The sequence below is a fragment of the Trachurus japonicus genome, chromosome 18 (genome assembly GCF_045865225.1).
Source record: "Trachurus japonicus isolate A0001 chromosome 18, Traja_1.0".
In the NCBI taxonomy this organism is placed as follows: domain Eukaryota; kingdom Metazoa; phylum Chordata; class Actinopteri; order Carangiformes; family Carangidae; genus Trachurus; species Trachurus japonicus.
Genome location: NC_140924.1, coordinates 32,057,838 through 32,076,616, shown reverse-complemented (window position 1 = coordinate 32,076,616; position 18,779 = coordinate 32,057,838). Strand labels below are relative to the sequence as shown.

General features: G+C 40.9%; 1 protein-coding gene across 3 annotated transcripts in view; it reads right to left on the bottom strand.

The window, feature by feature from the left end:
• The window catches only part of LOC146969646 (phospholipid-transporting ATPase ABCA1), a 170,699-nt gene extending 160,804 nt beyond the window's left edge, over positions 1-9,895 (bottom strand). For 2 of the 3 annotated variants that reach the window (XM_085760154.1, XM_085760152.1), the window contains exons 1-2: positions 6,588-6,707; positions 401-530 (exon numbers count right to left, since the gene is read on the bottom strand). In XM_085760154.1, the coding sequence (XP_085616280.1) occupies positions 401-466 (66 nt within the window). In that variant the 5' untranslated portion in view covers positions 467-530; positions 6,588-6,707. Of the gene's footprint in view, positions 1-400; positions 531-6,587; positions 6,708-9,613 lie in introns of those variants that run through there. The other variant, XM_085760153.1, reaches the window with a different exon arrangement.
• Positions 9,896-18,779: the final 8,884 nt, after the last annotated feature.

The window sequence follows — 18,779 nt, the reverse complement described above, 5'->3', positions numbered from 1 at the left end:
GGACAGAAAGAGTATTTGCCCTTCAAACAAAACATTTAACATTCGTCACTCCCCATCCACTTCCATTAGGCCTAAGACTGGCTCTGTTAGGGGTAAAATACAGGCAATGTGACATAACGTGTGAAAGAGATAGATCTCCAAAAATTGAAGGTGACACTTTGAATTGGGCGGCATTAAGGTAAGATTGTTCTTGTTCTCTGGTGGGAGAGTTAAAGTCGGCTTACTTCTATAGGAGACAATTTTCGTAGTAAATCCCTCCTATTACCTCTCCCTCCCATGAATAACTTAGTTGCCCTTGATAACACAACCCTGGGACCATATCCTCATTTTCCCCCCATTGCTGACCAATTTTAGCAGAAGTATGTTGATTTGCAAAGGGGGCTGGTGGGTGCAAGTGTACCTTTTGTCTCTTCCGGAGAGTGAAGTTCTTCCACAGGAGCAGAGTGAATTGCGTCAGGAGACCCATTATGCCTTATCCTGGCAATATCTTGCCAAAGCGTCGCTATGGCAACTGGCCCACTTAATAAACCCTAGAGGGAATAAAAGGCAGAGTTTGGTTTTAATACAGAGGAGCAATGCATCTTGGGGGAGTGCCACTAATAATTCACTTCCCCAGGCCTTGGGGCTTAAGGTGCAGCACCTGTTCTAAGAATTATTATCACCTACACTCAGCAAATCTCAGGATGGAGCTGTGTTTCAGCACGTGCTGCTTACACAGTTTGGAAGAATCTTTATTTAAGACCAGGTGGTTGTTTTACTATACTGCATATATAACTATTAGATCAAAACCCAAATCTTCTTCGGCTTCCTTTTAAAAGCGGGGTGAAGAAGCCCTAACCCTAAAACCTTTTTTTTTGTCCACCAGAATAAATTAACAGTACAATACCTACATGTGCACCAAGGATTGCTGAATAATATTCATTGCAAATTTTATTAGCCACTGGACAATGATTACAAAGAAAAGAAACAATTAAATCTGCTATGGCATTCTACACTGCTGCATCAAATATCAGCTTCATTAACAACCCCACAACTGACCGCCCCTCTTTTTCTTTCACTGGCCTGCCCCAGAGGTCCCATTCATTACTACAGGTGTGTTAGTTGTCTAAGACTAATTATACATGTGAGAGTTTACCCAGTTTACAGTTTTTAAATTAACACAGATGGGTGGGGGTAGTTGGGTCAAATCCACTGCAAAGTCCACACTTTAGCACACATTATATTGAAACAATATCATTTCAAAAATCCACACGTTAACATACAGAACATTTAATATAATATAAAGATTTGTGATTGTGATATATTAAAGGATACATTTTGAATACATTCAAAGAAGGACATATTTAGCCTACATTTACCTAAATGCCATTCAAAAACATAAAAGGTTATTGTAAAACCTTGCTTCATAAAAAAAAAATACAAATAACTGTATAACTTTTGAATACATAAACACAAAAAACACTTTTGAAAAAAGGAGGTATTAGTTGTTAATATGCAAAGGTCAAGGTGCGTTTCCTAGCTGTGTTTAAAACAATCTGCAAAGCCCTTGAACTAATGCTCTGTGGAGACTTTTAAGATTAGAGTATGTGCACTAGGTGAGTGAGTGTGTGTGTGTGTGTGTGTGTGTGTGTGTGTTCGGAGGGGGGGGGGGGGGGGGGGGGTGAGGATGGGCTTTTTAGCCCAAGGGTAGTCCTGACAAATGTGCCACCTTTTAACGCTCCATTTCCTCTTTCTGTCCAGGTTCCATCTTCTTCCCTCTGTGTGTTTACATTATTTACTGTGACTTCATGGATGTTTTATTTACTGTCATGGGAAAGTTGAGGCTCCCTCACTTGCAAATAGCCAAATAAGCGCTCTAATGGGGTAAAGAAGAAGTGCTTAAGGCCATTCAACAATTTTGTATGGATTATTGGCAACATTTTAACAGAGTGGGTATAGACCTTCCTCTCTAACATTTTGTCTTGTTGCTGATAGCAATTTGTTGTGTTGTAGGGGCCGAATGCATTCAATCATGCCATTACTGCTGTTACCGGGGCTACCACATGTATCCCATATTCATAACACAAGAATAACATCACTCCCTCCAGAGCAGTTCTCCTTGCAGTGTCCTTTATTTGCTTCAGCCTTCAGTCTATGGCTTATTTTGTGTATCTCTGGATGGAGCCAGTAGTTATGGCAGTGTACTAGACTAAAATGGCCGAGGTCTTTGCATGGAAGCCTAGTATATGCATGAACACTCTGCTCCATCAAATGCTTGTATAATTGAGTATGTGCTGCATCCGCTTGCGCCGCTTTCAAGCCCCGTCTTCTGAAACATGTAATGCACAAGAGAAGGACAGCTTGGTACCACCTCCACTTTAAATCACGTCAAGCATGAAGGATAAACAACATCTCTAAGAATACTCAACTCATACGTCAAAAAATGTGTGTGTGTGAGTTATGTTGGCAAACTGAGAAAAGAGATGTGTCTATAAAAATGGTGTGTGTTTGTGTGTGTGTGTGTGTGTGTGTGTGTGTGTGTGTGTGTGTGTGGGCGAGTTTTGTGGAAAAGCCCAGCTCAAGGACTCTTTTTCAATTCCACATCTAAAGAACAGATAACAAGTAACAAGAGAGGGATTGTGATTTGCATTGCAGCTGCAGTGTTAGAAAACACAATGAACACAGATCTCCTGAGAACAAAAACCACACAGTGTGAAGAGTGTGTTCCAGATCATCATTTTAATCTATGACTGGGGGCACAGAGAATAATTGAAATAAGTTCTTTTTGCCACTTTCTGGACTTGTTCTTTTTTTTTTTTTTTCAAATGGCTTTGGCCATCAGACGTCATGATCAGCTTTTCATGGTGTCATTAGTCCCAAACAAAGTCCCAAAAAGGGGCAAAAAAGGGAGAAAAGAGGAGAGTGTACTCTAAAAAACAAAAAGGAAAGCTAAGTATTGAGAGGATATAAGTGCTGAAGCATTTGGGGACTAGGGACAGCAAAGTGCATTATTTCAGCCCCTAGGATGATAGAAAGAGTAAACAGATATTTGTCATACAGCATGAGAACAGAGGACAGCAGAGAATGCCTGCAACATCCGTTATGAGGGGGCCACTAGAGCCCTGTGAAGGGTATAATGGTCCCTGTGCTCCTTCATTCAGTGTCTTTTTTTTGTCTTCCTAACAATGTCTTTCATAAGCTCCCATACAAATTTACTGCAGCAGAGCTTTCATACTGAACACTGCGAGAAGGTACATTCAAGGAGATTTGTTTCCATAGCAGGTAATACATCCTGATGAGGCCAAACCCTTTCCTCTATCGCTACTGTTTTTGAAAGTGAGCAGTTGTTGTTTTTTTGTCACCTCTGTGATCATGCTGGTGATTTAATTGCAGTACAATTTAATCACCAGCATGACCCCTGATCATGCTGTTTGGGTTCATTGTTATACAATGAACCAAACTGATTAAATGTCCTAAAAAAAGAGACATTATGAGGACATCTAAATTATAGCGTGTAACAAATCCTTATCTGATCCCTGTTGTTCGGGTTTAAAATAATAATAATTCAAAATAGTCTGTGCAATAAAATTACTAAAACTGTTATACAGCATCATCTTCGTCGATTCGCATTGAATATTGAATTGGTGGGAGGTAGAAAAGTGAAATGCCCAAAACCAAGAGAATGTAAATTTATGTAAATTGCAACACAATTACAGTTGAGAAATATTGTTTGAAACATCTGAAGACCAACGTGACCTCATTCTTCAGTATCAGCACTTGTCAATTATGACTTTACAGCACGATGGCAATTAAAGGAATATCTCACCAAAAAGCCTAAACTATCAAAAATGCAGCGCCACTGGCTCCAAAGTCTGTTCAGGTCTTTGAAAAGTTTAGAGCTACTTGCTTGCTTCGTGCACATACTGTAGGACTGCAAGTTCAATTCATGGGGGTTCAATGATTCCAATGGTGACCCGGTTTCAGGAAGTGAAGAAAGACCATTGAAACTTTTCCAACCACTCCACAATTTATTTGTTCTCTGTCCATTCATATGCTCAGTATGAAAACGGCAAATGCAGCTGGATGCACAGCTTTTGTTTGTTGCCCCATCGCCATGGTTACTGAAGCTGCACACTGATCCACTTGCGAGCCACAATATTTGCATCTACGCACATTATTTTCACATTGTCGCTTTAAAGGGGAACTATGCAAGACTTTTTTGCTGTTTTGGTTGTTTTTTCCTCGACGGAGCACCCCTACAGTTTCTGAGTACATTCAACAAAGCCGGCGAGAAAGCACCTGAGGAGCCATGTCTACCGAGGTGGGTAATGTCGACAAGAGATTACGGATTACTGGGTGTTTGTGTCGTATTGCTGCAAAGCACACGTTTTGCACAAGACGAGATCTGGGACAATGGGTTGGAGGCGCTGATCTCGCAATGTTGTTTTTTCGGCCAAGAGACCCTCGGTGGAAGGCAGAGAGCCTCCACTCTCCCCATAACAACTCATTTAACCATGTCAATTACTCTGTAGCTGTTTAATTAAGGTAAAAAATCCTGCATAGTTCCTCTTTAATACCTGTATCATTTTGCGCAGGTGTCAGCGAAGGTTAGCGGCTTCAGGAACCAAGCCCTTCAGCCCTGCACAGCTGTGGCCCACTACAGCTTGCATTTACTGTGTGTAAGCTGGAAGAAATCTCTGTTAGAACTTGACATTAAGTTTACAACAAGACCCTGTTCTCCCTGAGGGGCGCCTCTTTTTACCTTCCAGCTCTGCCAAGAAAGTTTACTGACCCAAAGATGAATCGTGGTTGTATTTTAGACCCTCACACTAAAACTTTCTGGGATAAAACACCTGCCACACAGTCCACAACCTTACATCAGCTCACACGGTAGAAAAAAACTGACTTCTTAATGATCTATGAAGTTAAGTAGCAACTCCAATCTTTTTGCTCTTATGGTCAGCACCCCTCATGGGCAAGCATAATCTTGCAACAAGACATTTAAATACTACAAAACAAGTCAATTATACCTCACTTAAGCAAATGTCTGCGTCTCCAGGATTATTTTAATGACAAAATATTTTTACTGTCTGCATTTTCCACTGATTTATTATTTGTTGTTATAGCAGACTCAAAACTAATCAGTGCCCTAATCAAAAAAAATAAATACATGTGCAATGAAAAAAAAAAGTATAGCGCTGTGCATGTGAAAACCAAAACACATCTATTCATTTACTTGCTTGACTGACAAGGGCACAGGCCCATAATTACTCATTTGGGCCACGCTTGAGAGGACAATGTGGGAAACATAATGCTGCGGCACTTTGGAGTCAGGAAACTTAACACTTACACACAGATGTTAGTTTTGACGATAAATAAATTATTCAGTCTGGGGACTTTGCTCACACCTGCATGAGGGATCTGCTTTTTTTTCTTCAAAATTGTTCAATGACTTTTTTTTTTTGCTTTATTAAATATATTTTTAGCACAGCACATTTTAAACTCACATAAGTGGATTAATCAGGTTGGATTGTGTGAACAGCTGGTTTGTAATTCCCATCCTAATGTTTTTTTTCTTTTTTCACAGCCTTTCCAAAAAATAAAAAATAAAAATTGTTTTTGCTATCACATGTCAGCGAAAGAAACAAAGCAACACACTGAGCAAAAGTGTGTACCTGCTATGTGTAACAACATACTGCAGCTCGTAATCCACCCAGGTACAAACTGCACTGATATGGTTCCATTGTTACATCTCTGCTTCGGCCAATTTGCACCAAATCCTCCCTTTAATCAAACAGGCTTTAAGCCCTGATATTGGAGTCTGTCAAAAAAGTAATCACTGATATTAAGTAAGTCATTACAGGTAATTAGTTTAAGAGAAGTAATATTTCTAAGCTCTGGTAATTGTGTTTCCTGGGGCAACGTGTCAATCACTTTTAGCAGCTAATTAGTCATTCATTAGAAACAAATGAAACTCATAAATAAAAAAAAAAGATAGGATAAATGTTAGCACTTAATGAATCATTAAGACATGCCATTCAAGTGGAATTTATTTTGCACATACAGTATGGGGTATAGAGGTAGACTGCATATACTTCTTGTTAGAGCAGCCTGTGTAAATCATTAGCATGATGTAAGGTTGCTCAGCGTGGGCTAAAGTTCACTGTGCCTCCCCCTCTGACTCAGCTAACAAGCAGTTGGAATATGAGCGCGTTTTAAAATCAGGATGCTAAGTCAATAACTACCATCACGAGTCCTTAATTATCTCTGGTTATTGGGGAACGCAAAGGTATCCACTGAAATCCTTTATTTCCCTCTCAGCTCCTTTATTTCCATTTTAAAAGGAGCCAGCCCCAAGACCAGTTCATTAAATGCTTTCAAATAAGATAAGCAGTTCTCGGGGCACTCCATTTGATCTGCCACAGACAAGACAAGTGGAGGAAAAACAGAGAACAGTGCACAGATACCCAGACCTGAGCCCGAAGTAGCCCCGGGAATCGAGTGCGAGCTACAATAATAACAACAACAGAACAAAGACAGCATCACAGGAGCCTCGGCTGCAAAACATGTGTCCTGATAGAGAAAATAAACTGTCAGAAATGACCTACCTCCAATATGTTTGGTGTTTACCCATCAGCACATCTCAGGGCTCTAAGATAGATTTGACCAGGTTTAACTGCCGGGGCCTTGTGACTCGTCTTTTACCACTTCTTTCTTCCTCTCTTTCCCTTCCTCTCTAGCCTACCTCTCATGGTTGCTATCCCCTTTTACCCAGAGTCATAAAGTATGCAAATGAGCTCTGCTGAGCCTGTCCTGGCGACTGTAGCCACAGTAATGCCGTGGCCAGGAAGCACACAGGTGGTGTACATTACACAGCATGTTCCCTTAAGCTCAGGCCTGTAGCAGAGCGCACATGTCTGCTCCTTGTATCCTTGTGTTGAAGTCACCTGATGAGGCGAAGAGGGCGAACAGGAGCACTGCCCTACATTTCAGCCGCCTTGTTTTTTTTTTGTTTGCATTCACTGTGGCCTTGTGAGTTTGTCTCATGGGCTGTCTCGCTGTAAACTTTGGAATTTACTCACCTGTTGACTGTGCTCAAATTATTCATGAGCTAATTAGTCCTAAAATTAATCTTTTTTTTTTTTTTTTTAATAAGTGAAGCATCAATTACAGAGGTTAGAGACCAGATGGAATCATGGGAAATGCATTTATTTATCGTATAATGGAGCCAAGCAGAAAATGTTGATGATGTTGTTGATGATCAACCGAATGTGTCGCATGGGGAGGAGCAGCTAAGTGCATCGACTGTAGGGTTTTTATAGCAACAATATAATTTGGTTACAATGGGGGCTAAGAGTTTATTATGCTGGGTGATAAAGAATAATACCAGGTGCACTGAGAGGATATAATTATGGAGATGAGAAGGATGTGTATGGAGGATGTAGACAGGAAATAGACAGGGAAGCATCACACTGGATGGTGTTTCAGTGAGATAGATAGATAGATAGATAGATAGATAGATAGATAGATAGATAGATAGATAGATAGATAGATAGATAGATAGATAGATAGATAGATAGATAGATAGATAGATAGATAGATAGATAGATAGATAGATAGATAGATAGATAGATAGATAGATAGATAGATAGATAGATAGATAGATAGATAGATAGCACATCTGATGTTGGACATGTCTTTTATTTTGAAAAATAACTATTGAAAGGCACGCGTCATGTGAAAACATGCAGTTGTAATGGTCCTCCTCAGTTTCTTATTATTTGCTCTGAATGCAAAGATATCAGTTTCTTATTACTAATGTGGCCTGAATGCAGTAAATCTTGTTTTGTTTTGTGGGTCTTTATTTTGTGCAATTTGATATGTATTCACTTTTGTGAATATGCTCTGAATGCAGAGATGCATTAGAAGTCAAATATATCGTTTTGTTGGTCTCCATTTTGTGCAGTTTGATATTTTTTTATTCACTTCCGTACATGCAGTTGTCATGGTCCTCCTCAGTTTCATTCATGTGCTCTGAAATGCACTTTGCTCAATAAAGAGGTTTGAATTCTATGAAAGTGGGTCGCGACTTAATGACCATGGGAAAATGTGGGTTCCAGAGTGAGACTAGTTGAGAACCAGATAGGTAGGTAGATAGATAGATAGATAGATAGATAGATAGATAGATAGATAGATAGTAGATAGATAGATAGATAGATAGATAGATAGATAGATAGATAGATAGATAGATAGATAGATAGATAGATAGATAGATAGATAGATAGATAGATAGATAGATAGATAGATAGATAGATAGATAGATAGATAGATAGATAGAAAGAAAGAAAGAAAGAAAGAAAGAAAGAAAGAAAACATGTGTAATACAAGCCAGATCTTTCACAGCATGCTGAAAAAAGACTCAAAACAGCCGACTAATGTATATAAATGTGTGTCATGACTGATCAAGCTCTCTTTTGTCCTCCGTGCTCTTTCAAACTACAGAACTTTCCAGCCCCCCACCCCCCCTCCAACAATCACTCAGGGGTCACTGTGACTTGTTCATGAAGCGTTGCAGGTCCATACTCTCAATTAGTTACACACACTCGCGCTCATGGAACCCAGGTGAAACCCCGACTGCCCAAAAGTAATTGCTTGGACTAATGAAGTGCTGCCGCTGGAAAGTGCCAGCAAGTGCACTGGAGTACACCTGCTGTTCCCAGGTCAGTAAACCCCTGCATTAGTCGAGCCATGCTAATGAAAAACAGGGGCGCGCGTTTGCGGTGGCGCTAGCTTGTAATTTGGGTTTCTTGCATACCTTAAGGAGCAAATGATAATGGGAACACAACCTGAACCTGACAAGAAGCTGGATGGGTGTGTAGGCTACTGTATACGGTGAGTAAAGCAGAGCGGTGAGGAGAAACCTACACCGACAGCTACACATTCAGTGTAGCAAATAGTTAATTTAACGTCTAAGTCCCCTGAGGAACTCATCACCAGTACATTATTTACCGACTATGGGATGTCTGCAAAGAATGATACGCAAGTGATTCCTCATTCGAAAAAGGAGAAGAGGAAAAGTCAAATAATTTACAAGCTGTTCAGATGCGACTGTACTGTACAACATAAGGTCTTCCTGCAGACTAAATACGAAGCTGAGGGTGCAAACATCATATTCTTAATCCACACACACACACACAAACAAGAAAAGTAAGCTTAGTTATCCCACATCATCTCGTCTTCATTGTGCTACTCTTACTTTAATCACGCAAGCTAAAAGAATACCCACTGGTCCTTTACACCCTCATCACTGCCTCACTGCTGGCATCATTATAGAGTGCCAAAGTTTGATGTGATGTACAGAAGTAAAAATATTCCTCCACTCACAAGCTAGAGGAAGAAGTAACAAGCTCCTTTGCAGTCCTTGCTGATTTCATTGCCTGCTCAGGGGAACTCGAGTACAGAAAAGTTCACTGACTGACTTACTTATGTGCATCAAAGTTCAAACTGGCACTGTTACTTGGCTGGACCCTTGTGTGCTCAATCAATGAAGTAAAAAAAAAAGAAACAGAAAAATAAGAGAAACTATCGTAGATGAATACCCAAAGTATAGTAGTCAATATAAAGGGTTGCTTACTGAGAGATGGGGAGAGAAGCCGGATCGAACACCGCTGAGATCTCCCCAAGAGTCTATGCAAGCAGGCTCAGCTGTTTTCCCTGTGTCCTTCCTCTCTCTTCCTGTTGATGAGGCGGGGAGTAAACACACAGGTGCTTGTTAACCGCGTTCATCCGGACAGACTGGACAGCCGATGGACGCCGGGCAGGGATGAGCGTTCAGCATCCTTATAGGGTCACACAGCTGTCATTTTGGCTTTCAGTTCTGTCTCAGGTCCTCGTCTTAGCAGGTGGAGAGATGTCCTGGGGAAAAGAAAAACCAGAAAAGTTGAGGAAAACAAATAACAGCCTTCCTCGACAGATGCTGTTGCCTCTTCCCGACTGCTGGTTTTGTTTTGACTTCAGCCAGCGCAGCCCACACAGATTGTGCAGAGGCAGAACAACACTTTTTTCTCTTTCTTTCTTTCTTTTTTCTTTAAACCTGTGTAGTCTATTTTGACATCACCATCACTGTATGGACTGCTGTGAGAATGCGCCGTGTGAAAAACAATACCTTGAAATTTGGACTCATGAGCACGTTAAGACTCGAGCGAAAGAACTGCTTGTTTGAGTCCTATGGGTTTGCTTGAGTCAAACCCATAGGATTTAAATAACGAAGCAAATTTGGTTCATTTCTTTTTTCGCTATGAGATAAAAACTCAATATTCAAATGTACAAAGTTGATCAAGAAGGAGGAAAACGGCCTTGGCAGCCACTGCGTGTGTGCTTCCAGCTACAGTGCATTGAGCAAAACCAAGGCTTTGCATTGGCGTCGCTTTCTTACCACTGCTCTCTCAAGCAGCAGTGGTGTATAACTAAGTGAGTTTCAATAATAAGAGGAAAACAACATAACAAGAATTTCCTGGAAAATCTAAATGCAACTTGAAGTGACAATCCTGTGAGTGACGTATGTAGCAGTATGTTGTGGGTGTTGAGATCTGGCACTGGGAAAGTTAATGTCAAAGCAGTGGGGTTGTCATTTCTTTCATTCCTTTATTCAAGGTGAAGCTCAAATGAAAGAAACTTTGAAACTAACACACAAATCACAGACAGCTGTGGAGAACTTTTTTTGTATTGTAGACTTACAATAAGACTCATGCACGCATCCTAAAGATCCTTACAGTTATATACACACCAGAGCTGAACTGGTAATCTGGCGTAGCAGGCATTTGACCAGTGGGCTGACACGAGGGGAAAATGAAGTTATTGTGGGCTAAACAGTACCCCATGGAACAGGGACAGCGGCCCATTGGTTCATTTTCTATACCGACACTCGACTGGCCCAATCACATGTAGGCTCCACCCCTCCCTCACGTCATCCCATCACGTCACCTGATGCTGCGGGCCGTTACAGAGAAAAAGGTATGTGGATAGGTAAGAGTATTAGAATTTAGATTCTCAGCCCGAGCCCGAGCCGGACCCGACCTGACCGCGGGCCGGTTCGGGCCAAAATTTCACATCAATATCCACGGGCCGGACCGGGCCGAGCCCACATGCCTAGCATTTGATCAAGCATTTGTGTGTTGATTTTTTTCATGACTTTATTAGCCCAATTAGGTGGACAGAAAGCTATGCCATAATCAGCAATATTTCATTTAACTTTTTATTTTTCGAAAAGTAAGCCTGTACGTAACGAAAGTGTGCCATGTTGCACAAAGTCTTCTTCACGTGCAGCAGCGGTGCGCACGCCATACACTGACTGCACGCATCACCGGTCTGCTCATGCAGCAGCCCCTGAGAAACATGAAGTTTGAGAATATAAAGAAAAAGTCAGGAGAATTAAAGCAGAAGTAAGCGATCCGGTCGTTTTGGCTAACTTTTTGTCAGCCGATGGAGTTAGCATCCCCCGCCCTCGTCATGGATCTATTGGTCCTCGTCCCTACGTCACCACATTCACACGCATCCCTTGGCTGCACACACAGCCCTTCATGCCGTTCTCTCTCCTCATTGGATAAAGCTTGTAGGATACAAGGAAGTATACAAGAAGTTTTCTCCTCGGCTTACAGCAGAGCAGAGTGACTGACAGACCCGTGTTTCGGACCAAACACTCTATAGAAGTGATTGCCGTCGGAAGATATAACTATTTAAGACTTATATTAACACAAACATTGCGCTTACTTCTGCTTTAAGTTTGAGCACCTTTGATGTAAAGTAGGAGGTGTGGAGGGTGCAGCAGCTGCTGGCAGAGATGTGCTGCACGACTGAGGACCCTGGACAGCGCCGCCGCCCAATTTAAACAGCCCACGAATTAAAAAAAGAAAAAAAAAAGTTGGGTTTAAATCGGGCTTGGGCTCATAATTACAGTTAATGTGTCGGGCCGGGTCAGTCTCGTGCAACGTGCAGGGCCTCGGTCTGGCTTGATTTTTTGGGCCCGATCTAAGCTCTAAAGAGTATGGACAAAGAGAGAGAAAGACAAACCTAAACAAAAACGCAAGAGGGGGAGCAAAAAAGTTACAGGAGGGCGAGTGAGCAGGCCTACACTGGTTAGGGCTGTGCAATTAATCAAATATTAATCATGATTTTGATTATTTTGTAATTTTCCTGGACTATTGCGATTTTCTTCTGAAAGACATGCCTGCAAGGCAACTTTAATTTTAAAATCTGCACAAGTGAAGATGGCAGAAGGCGAGCAGCGCCGTTTAGTTGACAAGAAAGGTAAACTGCTTCCTTATACTGTAAAACCGAGGTGCACTGCTTAAGTATTTTGCCCACTGCAGGCTGAATGGACAGCCCCCTCCACCCCCACCATTTGTGATGGGACGGTTTGGGCCAAAAATGCCAGGGCAGATTTTTTGGCCCTGCTTCTCATACGGCTTGTCATCATGATTAGTGTTTCAACACCGTTTACTTTCCTGTTGATACAGACAGAGTCTGGTTTACTGTCACATGTCAGCAGCATAGAGGTTCATTGAATTTGAACAGACCTTTATAAATCTAATATTTCTCCACACTCAAATGGTTGTTCAAATGAATAAAAAGTGGCCATCCCAGCAGTCACATAGACTCCTTTGATTTGTCAGTGTGATCAAAATCATGAGGACTTCAAAGGATATTCTGGTTGTCAGTGGACAGGTTGTAAAATGTTAACACTACATGGCCCCTCAAAGGGAACAAGTCTTTTCTGTAGCTTTCAGCATTACGTGATAACTTGTGATTTTTTTTGTCCTTTATCATTATTTTCTGTATTAATATGACGGTCAAATGTGACTCATTCATAACAATTCGCCTATCCCCTTATTGGAAATTATCATGGTGGGAAGCTGGTGAGGTATAGCACCCTTGTCACCAACATATAGGGGCTTCTGCCAGTTGGTTTGGATATCTGCTGGAGGACAGGATGTATTGGGCTTGTGTTAACCTCTGCAAAAATATTCAACTGGTGACTCGATTTCCATCAGATGACGCACATGATTTCCCACACCCTCCCCGGGCCAATGCTGTGTTGGCAGCGACATGATATGCAGTGTTTGGGAAAACTGGTCCCTCTGAATTAGTGGGTAAAAAAAAGCACTTTTTCCTCTCCTCTCTGCATGTGGACAGATGATCAATGGGCTCATATTCCACCAGGACACAGCCAGGTGTGACACCTGCTGCCGCAGAACCACAAGAACAACGGTGCCAAAGCTGCCGTTTGCCAGCATATTAACTTGGGCCAAAGTCAACACTGGTATCATCTGCAGTAGTTGGTGCTGCTCCACCAGCTTGGCTTGGTAGAGCACTCACTTGCATTGGTGAAGATTTTCATCTGACTAAAAGGGTGTTAACAAGTCTTTTGGGATACTGGCAGCAATACTGACAGAATCTGAGAGCGGTGGATGATTTTGACATTTGTTGTACAGATGGCCTACATTCACTCGCGCAAGCTGCTGTACACTTCAGCTTCCATTTTACCCTGAACAAGCTCATACCAGTTTATTTTCATAGCCATGAGTTAAAAACATGCTTGGTAATCCCGCAGTTTGATCTCTTTGTTGAATGCATGTATGCATTTCATCTTTTTATTCAAACATGACTAATTTACAAATCATTAGGGATGGACCTCGAACTGTGAGGTAACTTACACAGTGTGTCATCATCTAAGATATTGTTTCAAACTTTTAACTCTAAGAAATATTTCCCCAGTGTAACACACAATGCCATTTCATTGTCAAAGCAGAGAAGAGACAGTCCAACAATGCAATAAAGATAAAAGCAGCACTAATGAGAATTTTATTATTACTATTTTTTATCTGTATCCCTCATGCAAATATGAGCTCTGCTTCACTGTGGATATACGCCCAAGTTATCTGTAAATACCTAATTTCCAAGCTCAGAAGCTACATTTAAACAAACAGGTATAGCTCAACAGGAACCACAAGGTGAAACTTCTATTTAAATTCAAATGACAAGCACTCAGGATGAATGGAAACATTTGACAACAAACATTAAAGTCTCATTTTCACAGGAACGAAAATGAAGTGTAATCTCACTTACCAGTAGTATCCATATTCAACACAATTTTCTCCACAGAACAGATACACAAACATCTCTTTCTTTTTTCAGTTCTATTTCGCTCTCACATTCGTTTACTTTGGCACACTCATCCTTGAACCTAATGTCTTATCTGAACTGTGCAAACAGTCATTCACCTGGGTCTGATCGATACATGCATACTGTATGTGTGTTTGCGTCTGTGGTTTCTCAGTCCCCAAGCTCTGTTTTCAAAACACTGATCATATATATCTTCATATAATAAAGCCACAGGTGAGATCTCAGGCAGGTCTTTAATCCTGGCCCCATACAAAAATTATTTTTCCATTTATAGGTCCAGCTTGACCGGTCCACGAGTCATTATCTGGGAGAGTCACAGATTTTGGCACTATCCAGACTGATGGATGGCCCTGGAAGTCTTTCACTGTGAATAAGTTTAAGACTCAATCTGTTGGAGAGTAGCTGCAGAGTAGTCTGAGTGGCCTTTTCTTCCCCCACCATGCACATGGACAATATATTGAGGTGAGAAATGCCAACTGTGTGAAATCAAGTGACCTAAGGCCTGAATTTCCACCAGCGTGATCGAGCAGTGACTGTGCTTGCGGGATGTGGGATCCATGCAGCACCTTTACCGGTACACATCGTACAAGGATGGATGTGGAAAACCACTGCACAACATATGTCAAGAGATAAAGAAAGTCTAAACACGTTTTTTGCTGTAACTTTAAGGAAGAGAGAGCCTGACATTCATAATTCAGCTCAAGTTGTTTAGTGGTAAACGGACTAGACTGGGAATACTCAACCTCCCTTTGACTTCAGTTTTGTGCAGGCAGCGTGGGTTTATCTATTGATTGGAGGTCATATGGATGTATACGTTAGAAACCAAGATACTGTAGGAAGTAGACCGTTTTAAAAGTTATTAAGCAGTTAAAAATCGATTGCAGAAGATACCTGAAGCCTGTGTAGCGCTGGTAAAAATCCAAGTGATTTGGCCCCCTTTTTAAAAAAAAATCTGCGTCAAAGTAGTTGAGAAAAACATAGTTGTACAGCAGTCAGACTTTCTAGATTAGCTGCAGGGAAGGAACAGAATATTAAGATGCACAATACTCCATCCAAGATTTAATTTAAGAAAAGATAACCTTTTCCCTGTCAGAAAAAGAATGCCTCATTTGGAGATGCCTCTTAATGAAACACTCCTGATGAAAACAAGACTTAACAACCCTTTGGAGTTTCAAAATTGAAAGACGACATCCAGGTTCCTGGCAGCTGGTTTGACATTTCTTGCAGACTGTTGAGAATCTGATGGATAACAGAGAACGCAATTAGTGGGTGGAAAAAAAGAAGAAGAAGAGGAAAAGACTGTAGAAAGTTTTCAGGTTTCAAATGTTCTGACAGTGTTTTGAATGTCAGCTGCAAAAGAACAGCTGTATTAGGCCTATACAGGTAAAACCACAGAGGCATTCATTTACATAATTAAAATAAAACATGGCTGTACTTTAGTTAGAATGAACATGAAGGGTCGTCCTCTCCAAAGGAAACACCTCAGACAAATAGATGCACAACGATGAGCCTAATTTTTTCCACTGATTATGTTTGAATTACTGCCTGGTGTTTTGTCTGTGACTGATCAAAACAACAAATGTTTTCCCACAGTCTGTTAAACCTGTTATACTATTCTGATGTGTGGCTACCGGCCAGTTTGAGTTGCATCCCGGACACATCTGGCTCCAAGTGCAAGACACAATCATTTTGACAGAAATGTCTATCCTGTTCTGATGATATCATATTTATCACCCTGAGCTCATCTCAAATCCTTCATTCTATGGCTCAGAAGTTGTGAACAATGGAAAAAAAATAATAAACCACTAAACAAACCAACATTCCTGCTTACAGATGTGTAGGCTATGTATAACTATGTTAATCATATTTATTTAATGGTTTTATTAGCAGAGTTAAATGCTTATCTTTACACAAATACCACTGAATTAATTACAAAATGTCAAAAAAAAAAGTAGGCATGTAATCTTTCAAATTGCTATTGTGCCAAAGCACCACATATAAAAGCAGAAATAATGTAGCACTTGTAGGTGCTATTTGCTTTTGCTAAAGCAGCCATTTACTAACCAGTCTAGAAGAAATGTTAGGCTACAGGCTCAGCATCAATCTTCTTTCTTCTTTCTACTTTTACATTTAGTCCCCAAAAAACGTCTCCAGCAGTGGAAAGCGCACAGTGCAACACCAAACTTGTTCATGCTGCGGTTAGCATGTTAACCAGCTACCAATTTTGACACTTTGCTATTGAGACTCAGATACAGTAGTGCTATACCATCTTATATTTAAACACCGATTCTCTTGTCGAACTACAATAGCTACCAACTAATCTGGACAAGAAACCACGTTGGGCAACCTCATAAATAGCCTGTTTAAGATCAACCTAACCCTTGGCTAAAATTAGCATTCATGGCCATTTTCTTAACCAGTCTAGAAAAAACATTGTAAGTTCAGCATTAGACTTTATTCCTTTATCCACAGACTCCATTCCTTCTTTTCTCCTGTTGAATTTAGCATGTTAATCTAGCCAGAAATGTCTTGTAGAAGATGCAGTTGGCAACTGGTAGCTAGGTAAAAAGAGGTTACACCCCGCCTTTCCAAAAATAGACTTCTATTCATCGTAATAGCGGGGTTTCCTATTTTTTCTCAAGACCCCGCTGTTCCGAAAAGGTTATTGGGGAAAACCCTCCATTCCCAAACCCCCCCACTCTGAACGGACAGACGGACGCAATGGGCGCATGACGTCCGTCTGACTACCCATTTCTCCGACCATACATTTCTTTATTTTTGCGTCCATTAGTCCGACCTCCCACTTCTCCGACTTAAGTAGCCCTAACCCTTAACCTTACCCTAAACCTAACCTTAACACTGTAGAATGAGTAGTCGGAGAAATGAGCCGTCAGACTTTTGTGCAGTCGGACTGATGTATGCTCCCCGGACGCAATCAGAAAAGAAACAGAGGCGGCGCATTGATCTTTATTTTCTTTTGGGGATCAAAGGGATCATGTGATGTTAATATAACGCTCATTATGCTTCTGGCCTGTTTAGCCTCTACCTGGTCTTTTTACTAAACTTAACCAACTCACTTCTTCATTGCCAAAACCCAACCCGGAACAGCGGTGTTTCAGGGGGGTGTTCGGAATAGTGGTGTTTTGGAGTGGTGGGGTGTCGGAACAACGGTGTGTCATAAGGTGTTTCGGAATGGAGAGCTGTCCCCGTAAAAAGCTCTTAATGCTGAGGTAGGCAAGGTAGCAATAGCAAAACTCACACACAACTCCTTTCAAGTGAGGTTTAACACTGCTGAAAATTTACATCTGTGCCATTTTGAGGTTGTATTTCAGATTTTTGCATCGACTGCATTTTGGACTGAAGTGTTCATTGGATTTAAGAGGAAGAGGTTAACATTCATCATCAACCCCCTATACACATCATAAGCCCTAAAAAGACCATAGGGGTGATTCAACACCTCCACGACACACTGTATTGCTTCACACAGGTAGCATTTATTGCAGGGTTGTTGTATTGGATAGCATTATTTTGCGCTAAATGTTCCACCTTCAGCATGTGTGGGACAATGTGAAAATGCCACCGAATCATTTCTTTACAAGGCAAAATAAAAATAACAACTAATTGTATATTGATTGCTGCCAACTGAAACAATTAGAGGGAGGCATCCTCTCCCTGATCTCTCCAGAATGTGTTTCAAAGTCATTGTGACTTGAGGAGATAACGCAAGCCTTTTTGAGAGTTTTCAAAGGATTTTATAAATCAGGAAGGGATGATGGGGTCACTGCTAGTTTTGCAGTCTAAAGCCTTATTAAAAGCATGAATGGTGTTAGGCACGCATTCAAACTTTTCCACATCACATCAACACAAAGGAGGACTCAGTGTGGAGGAGTAATTACTTGCACTGAATGGCAACAAATATCTGAGGCCTTGGCAAAGAATGGCCTGAGTAATGTTTATACGTAGTGACTCAAAGAGATTAGCTATAGTGCCTTGTTCAAATAGACCTGGATAATAAAAAGCAGTCTTTGACATATTGTCATCTGTCACTATAAGTCAATGAGGACAGAGTCGTTGCGGGCCGTGAGACAAAAGCACAGTAATATTATAATACAAATATCAAGGGTGCAAACTGAGGAATAGAAGCAGGTAATGGAATTTCTGCCTTCTATTGGTTAGGGACACATCACAAATCGAATTGTTTGTAGTCTCTATCTTTTTCTCTCCCAGTTTATTTTCATCTATTGTGTGAGAGCCTTGGTTCAATATCTAATTATGTTACCAAAACTGATAAAAAATAAGAGAGCTGGCTTTGCAGCGCAGGACATTGTGTGGAGAGGGGGAAAGGGGATTGTCTGATTATTGACACTTTGAGAAAAATGCATTTAGATTTCCCCCTTTGTTCAGAAATAGATAAAATAAAATAATAAAAAATAAATCCCCACAAGTAAATAATTTATAAGGAGTTATTTTGGTGATACTCAATATATGGGTAAAATCTATTCAGGGCCTTACTTTGTACACTGTACACAACTTTGAAATTGACATTACTCATCAGACTGTAAAGCCTTCAGTGTGAATTAGTGCTTTAATTTGGTGAGTAGTGCGCTATGCCCACTGTT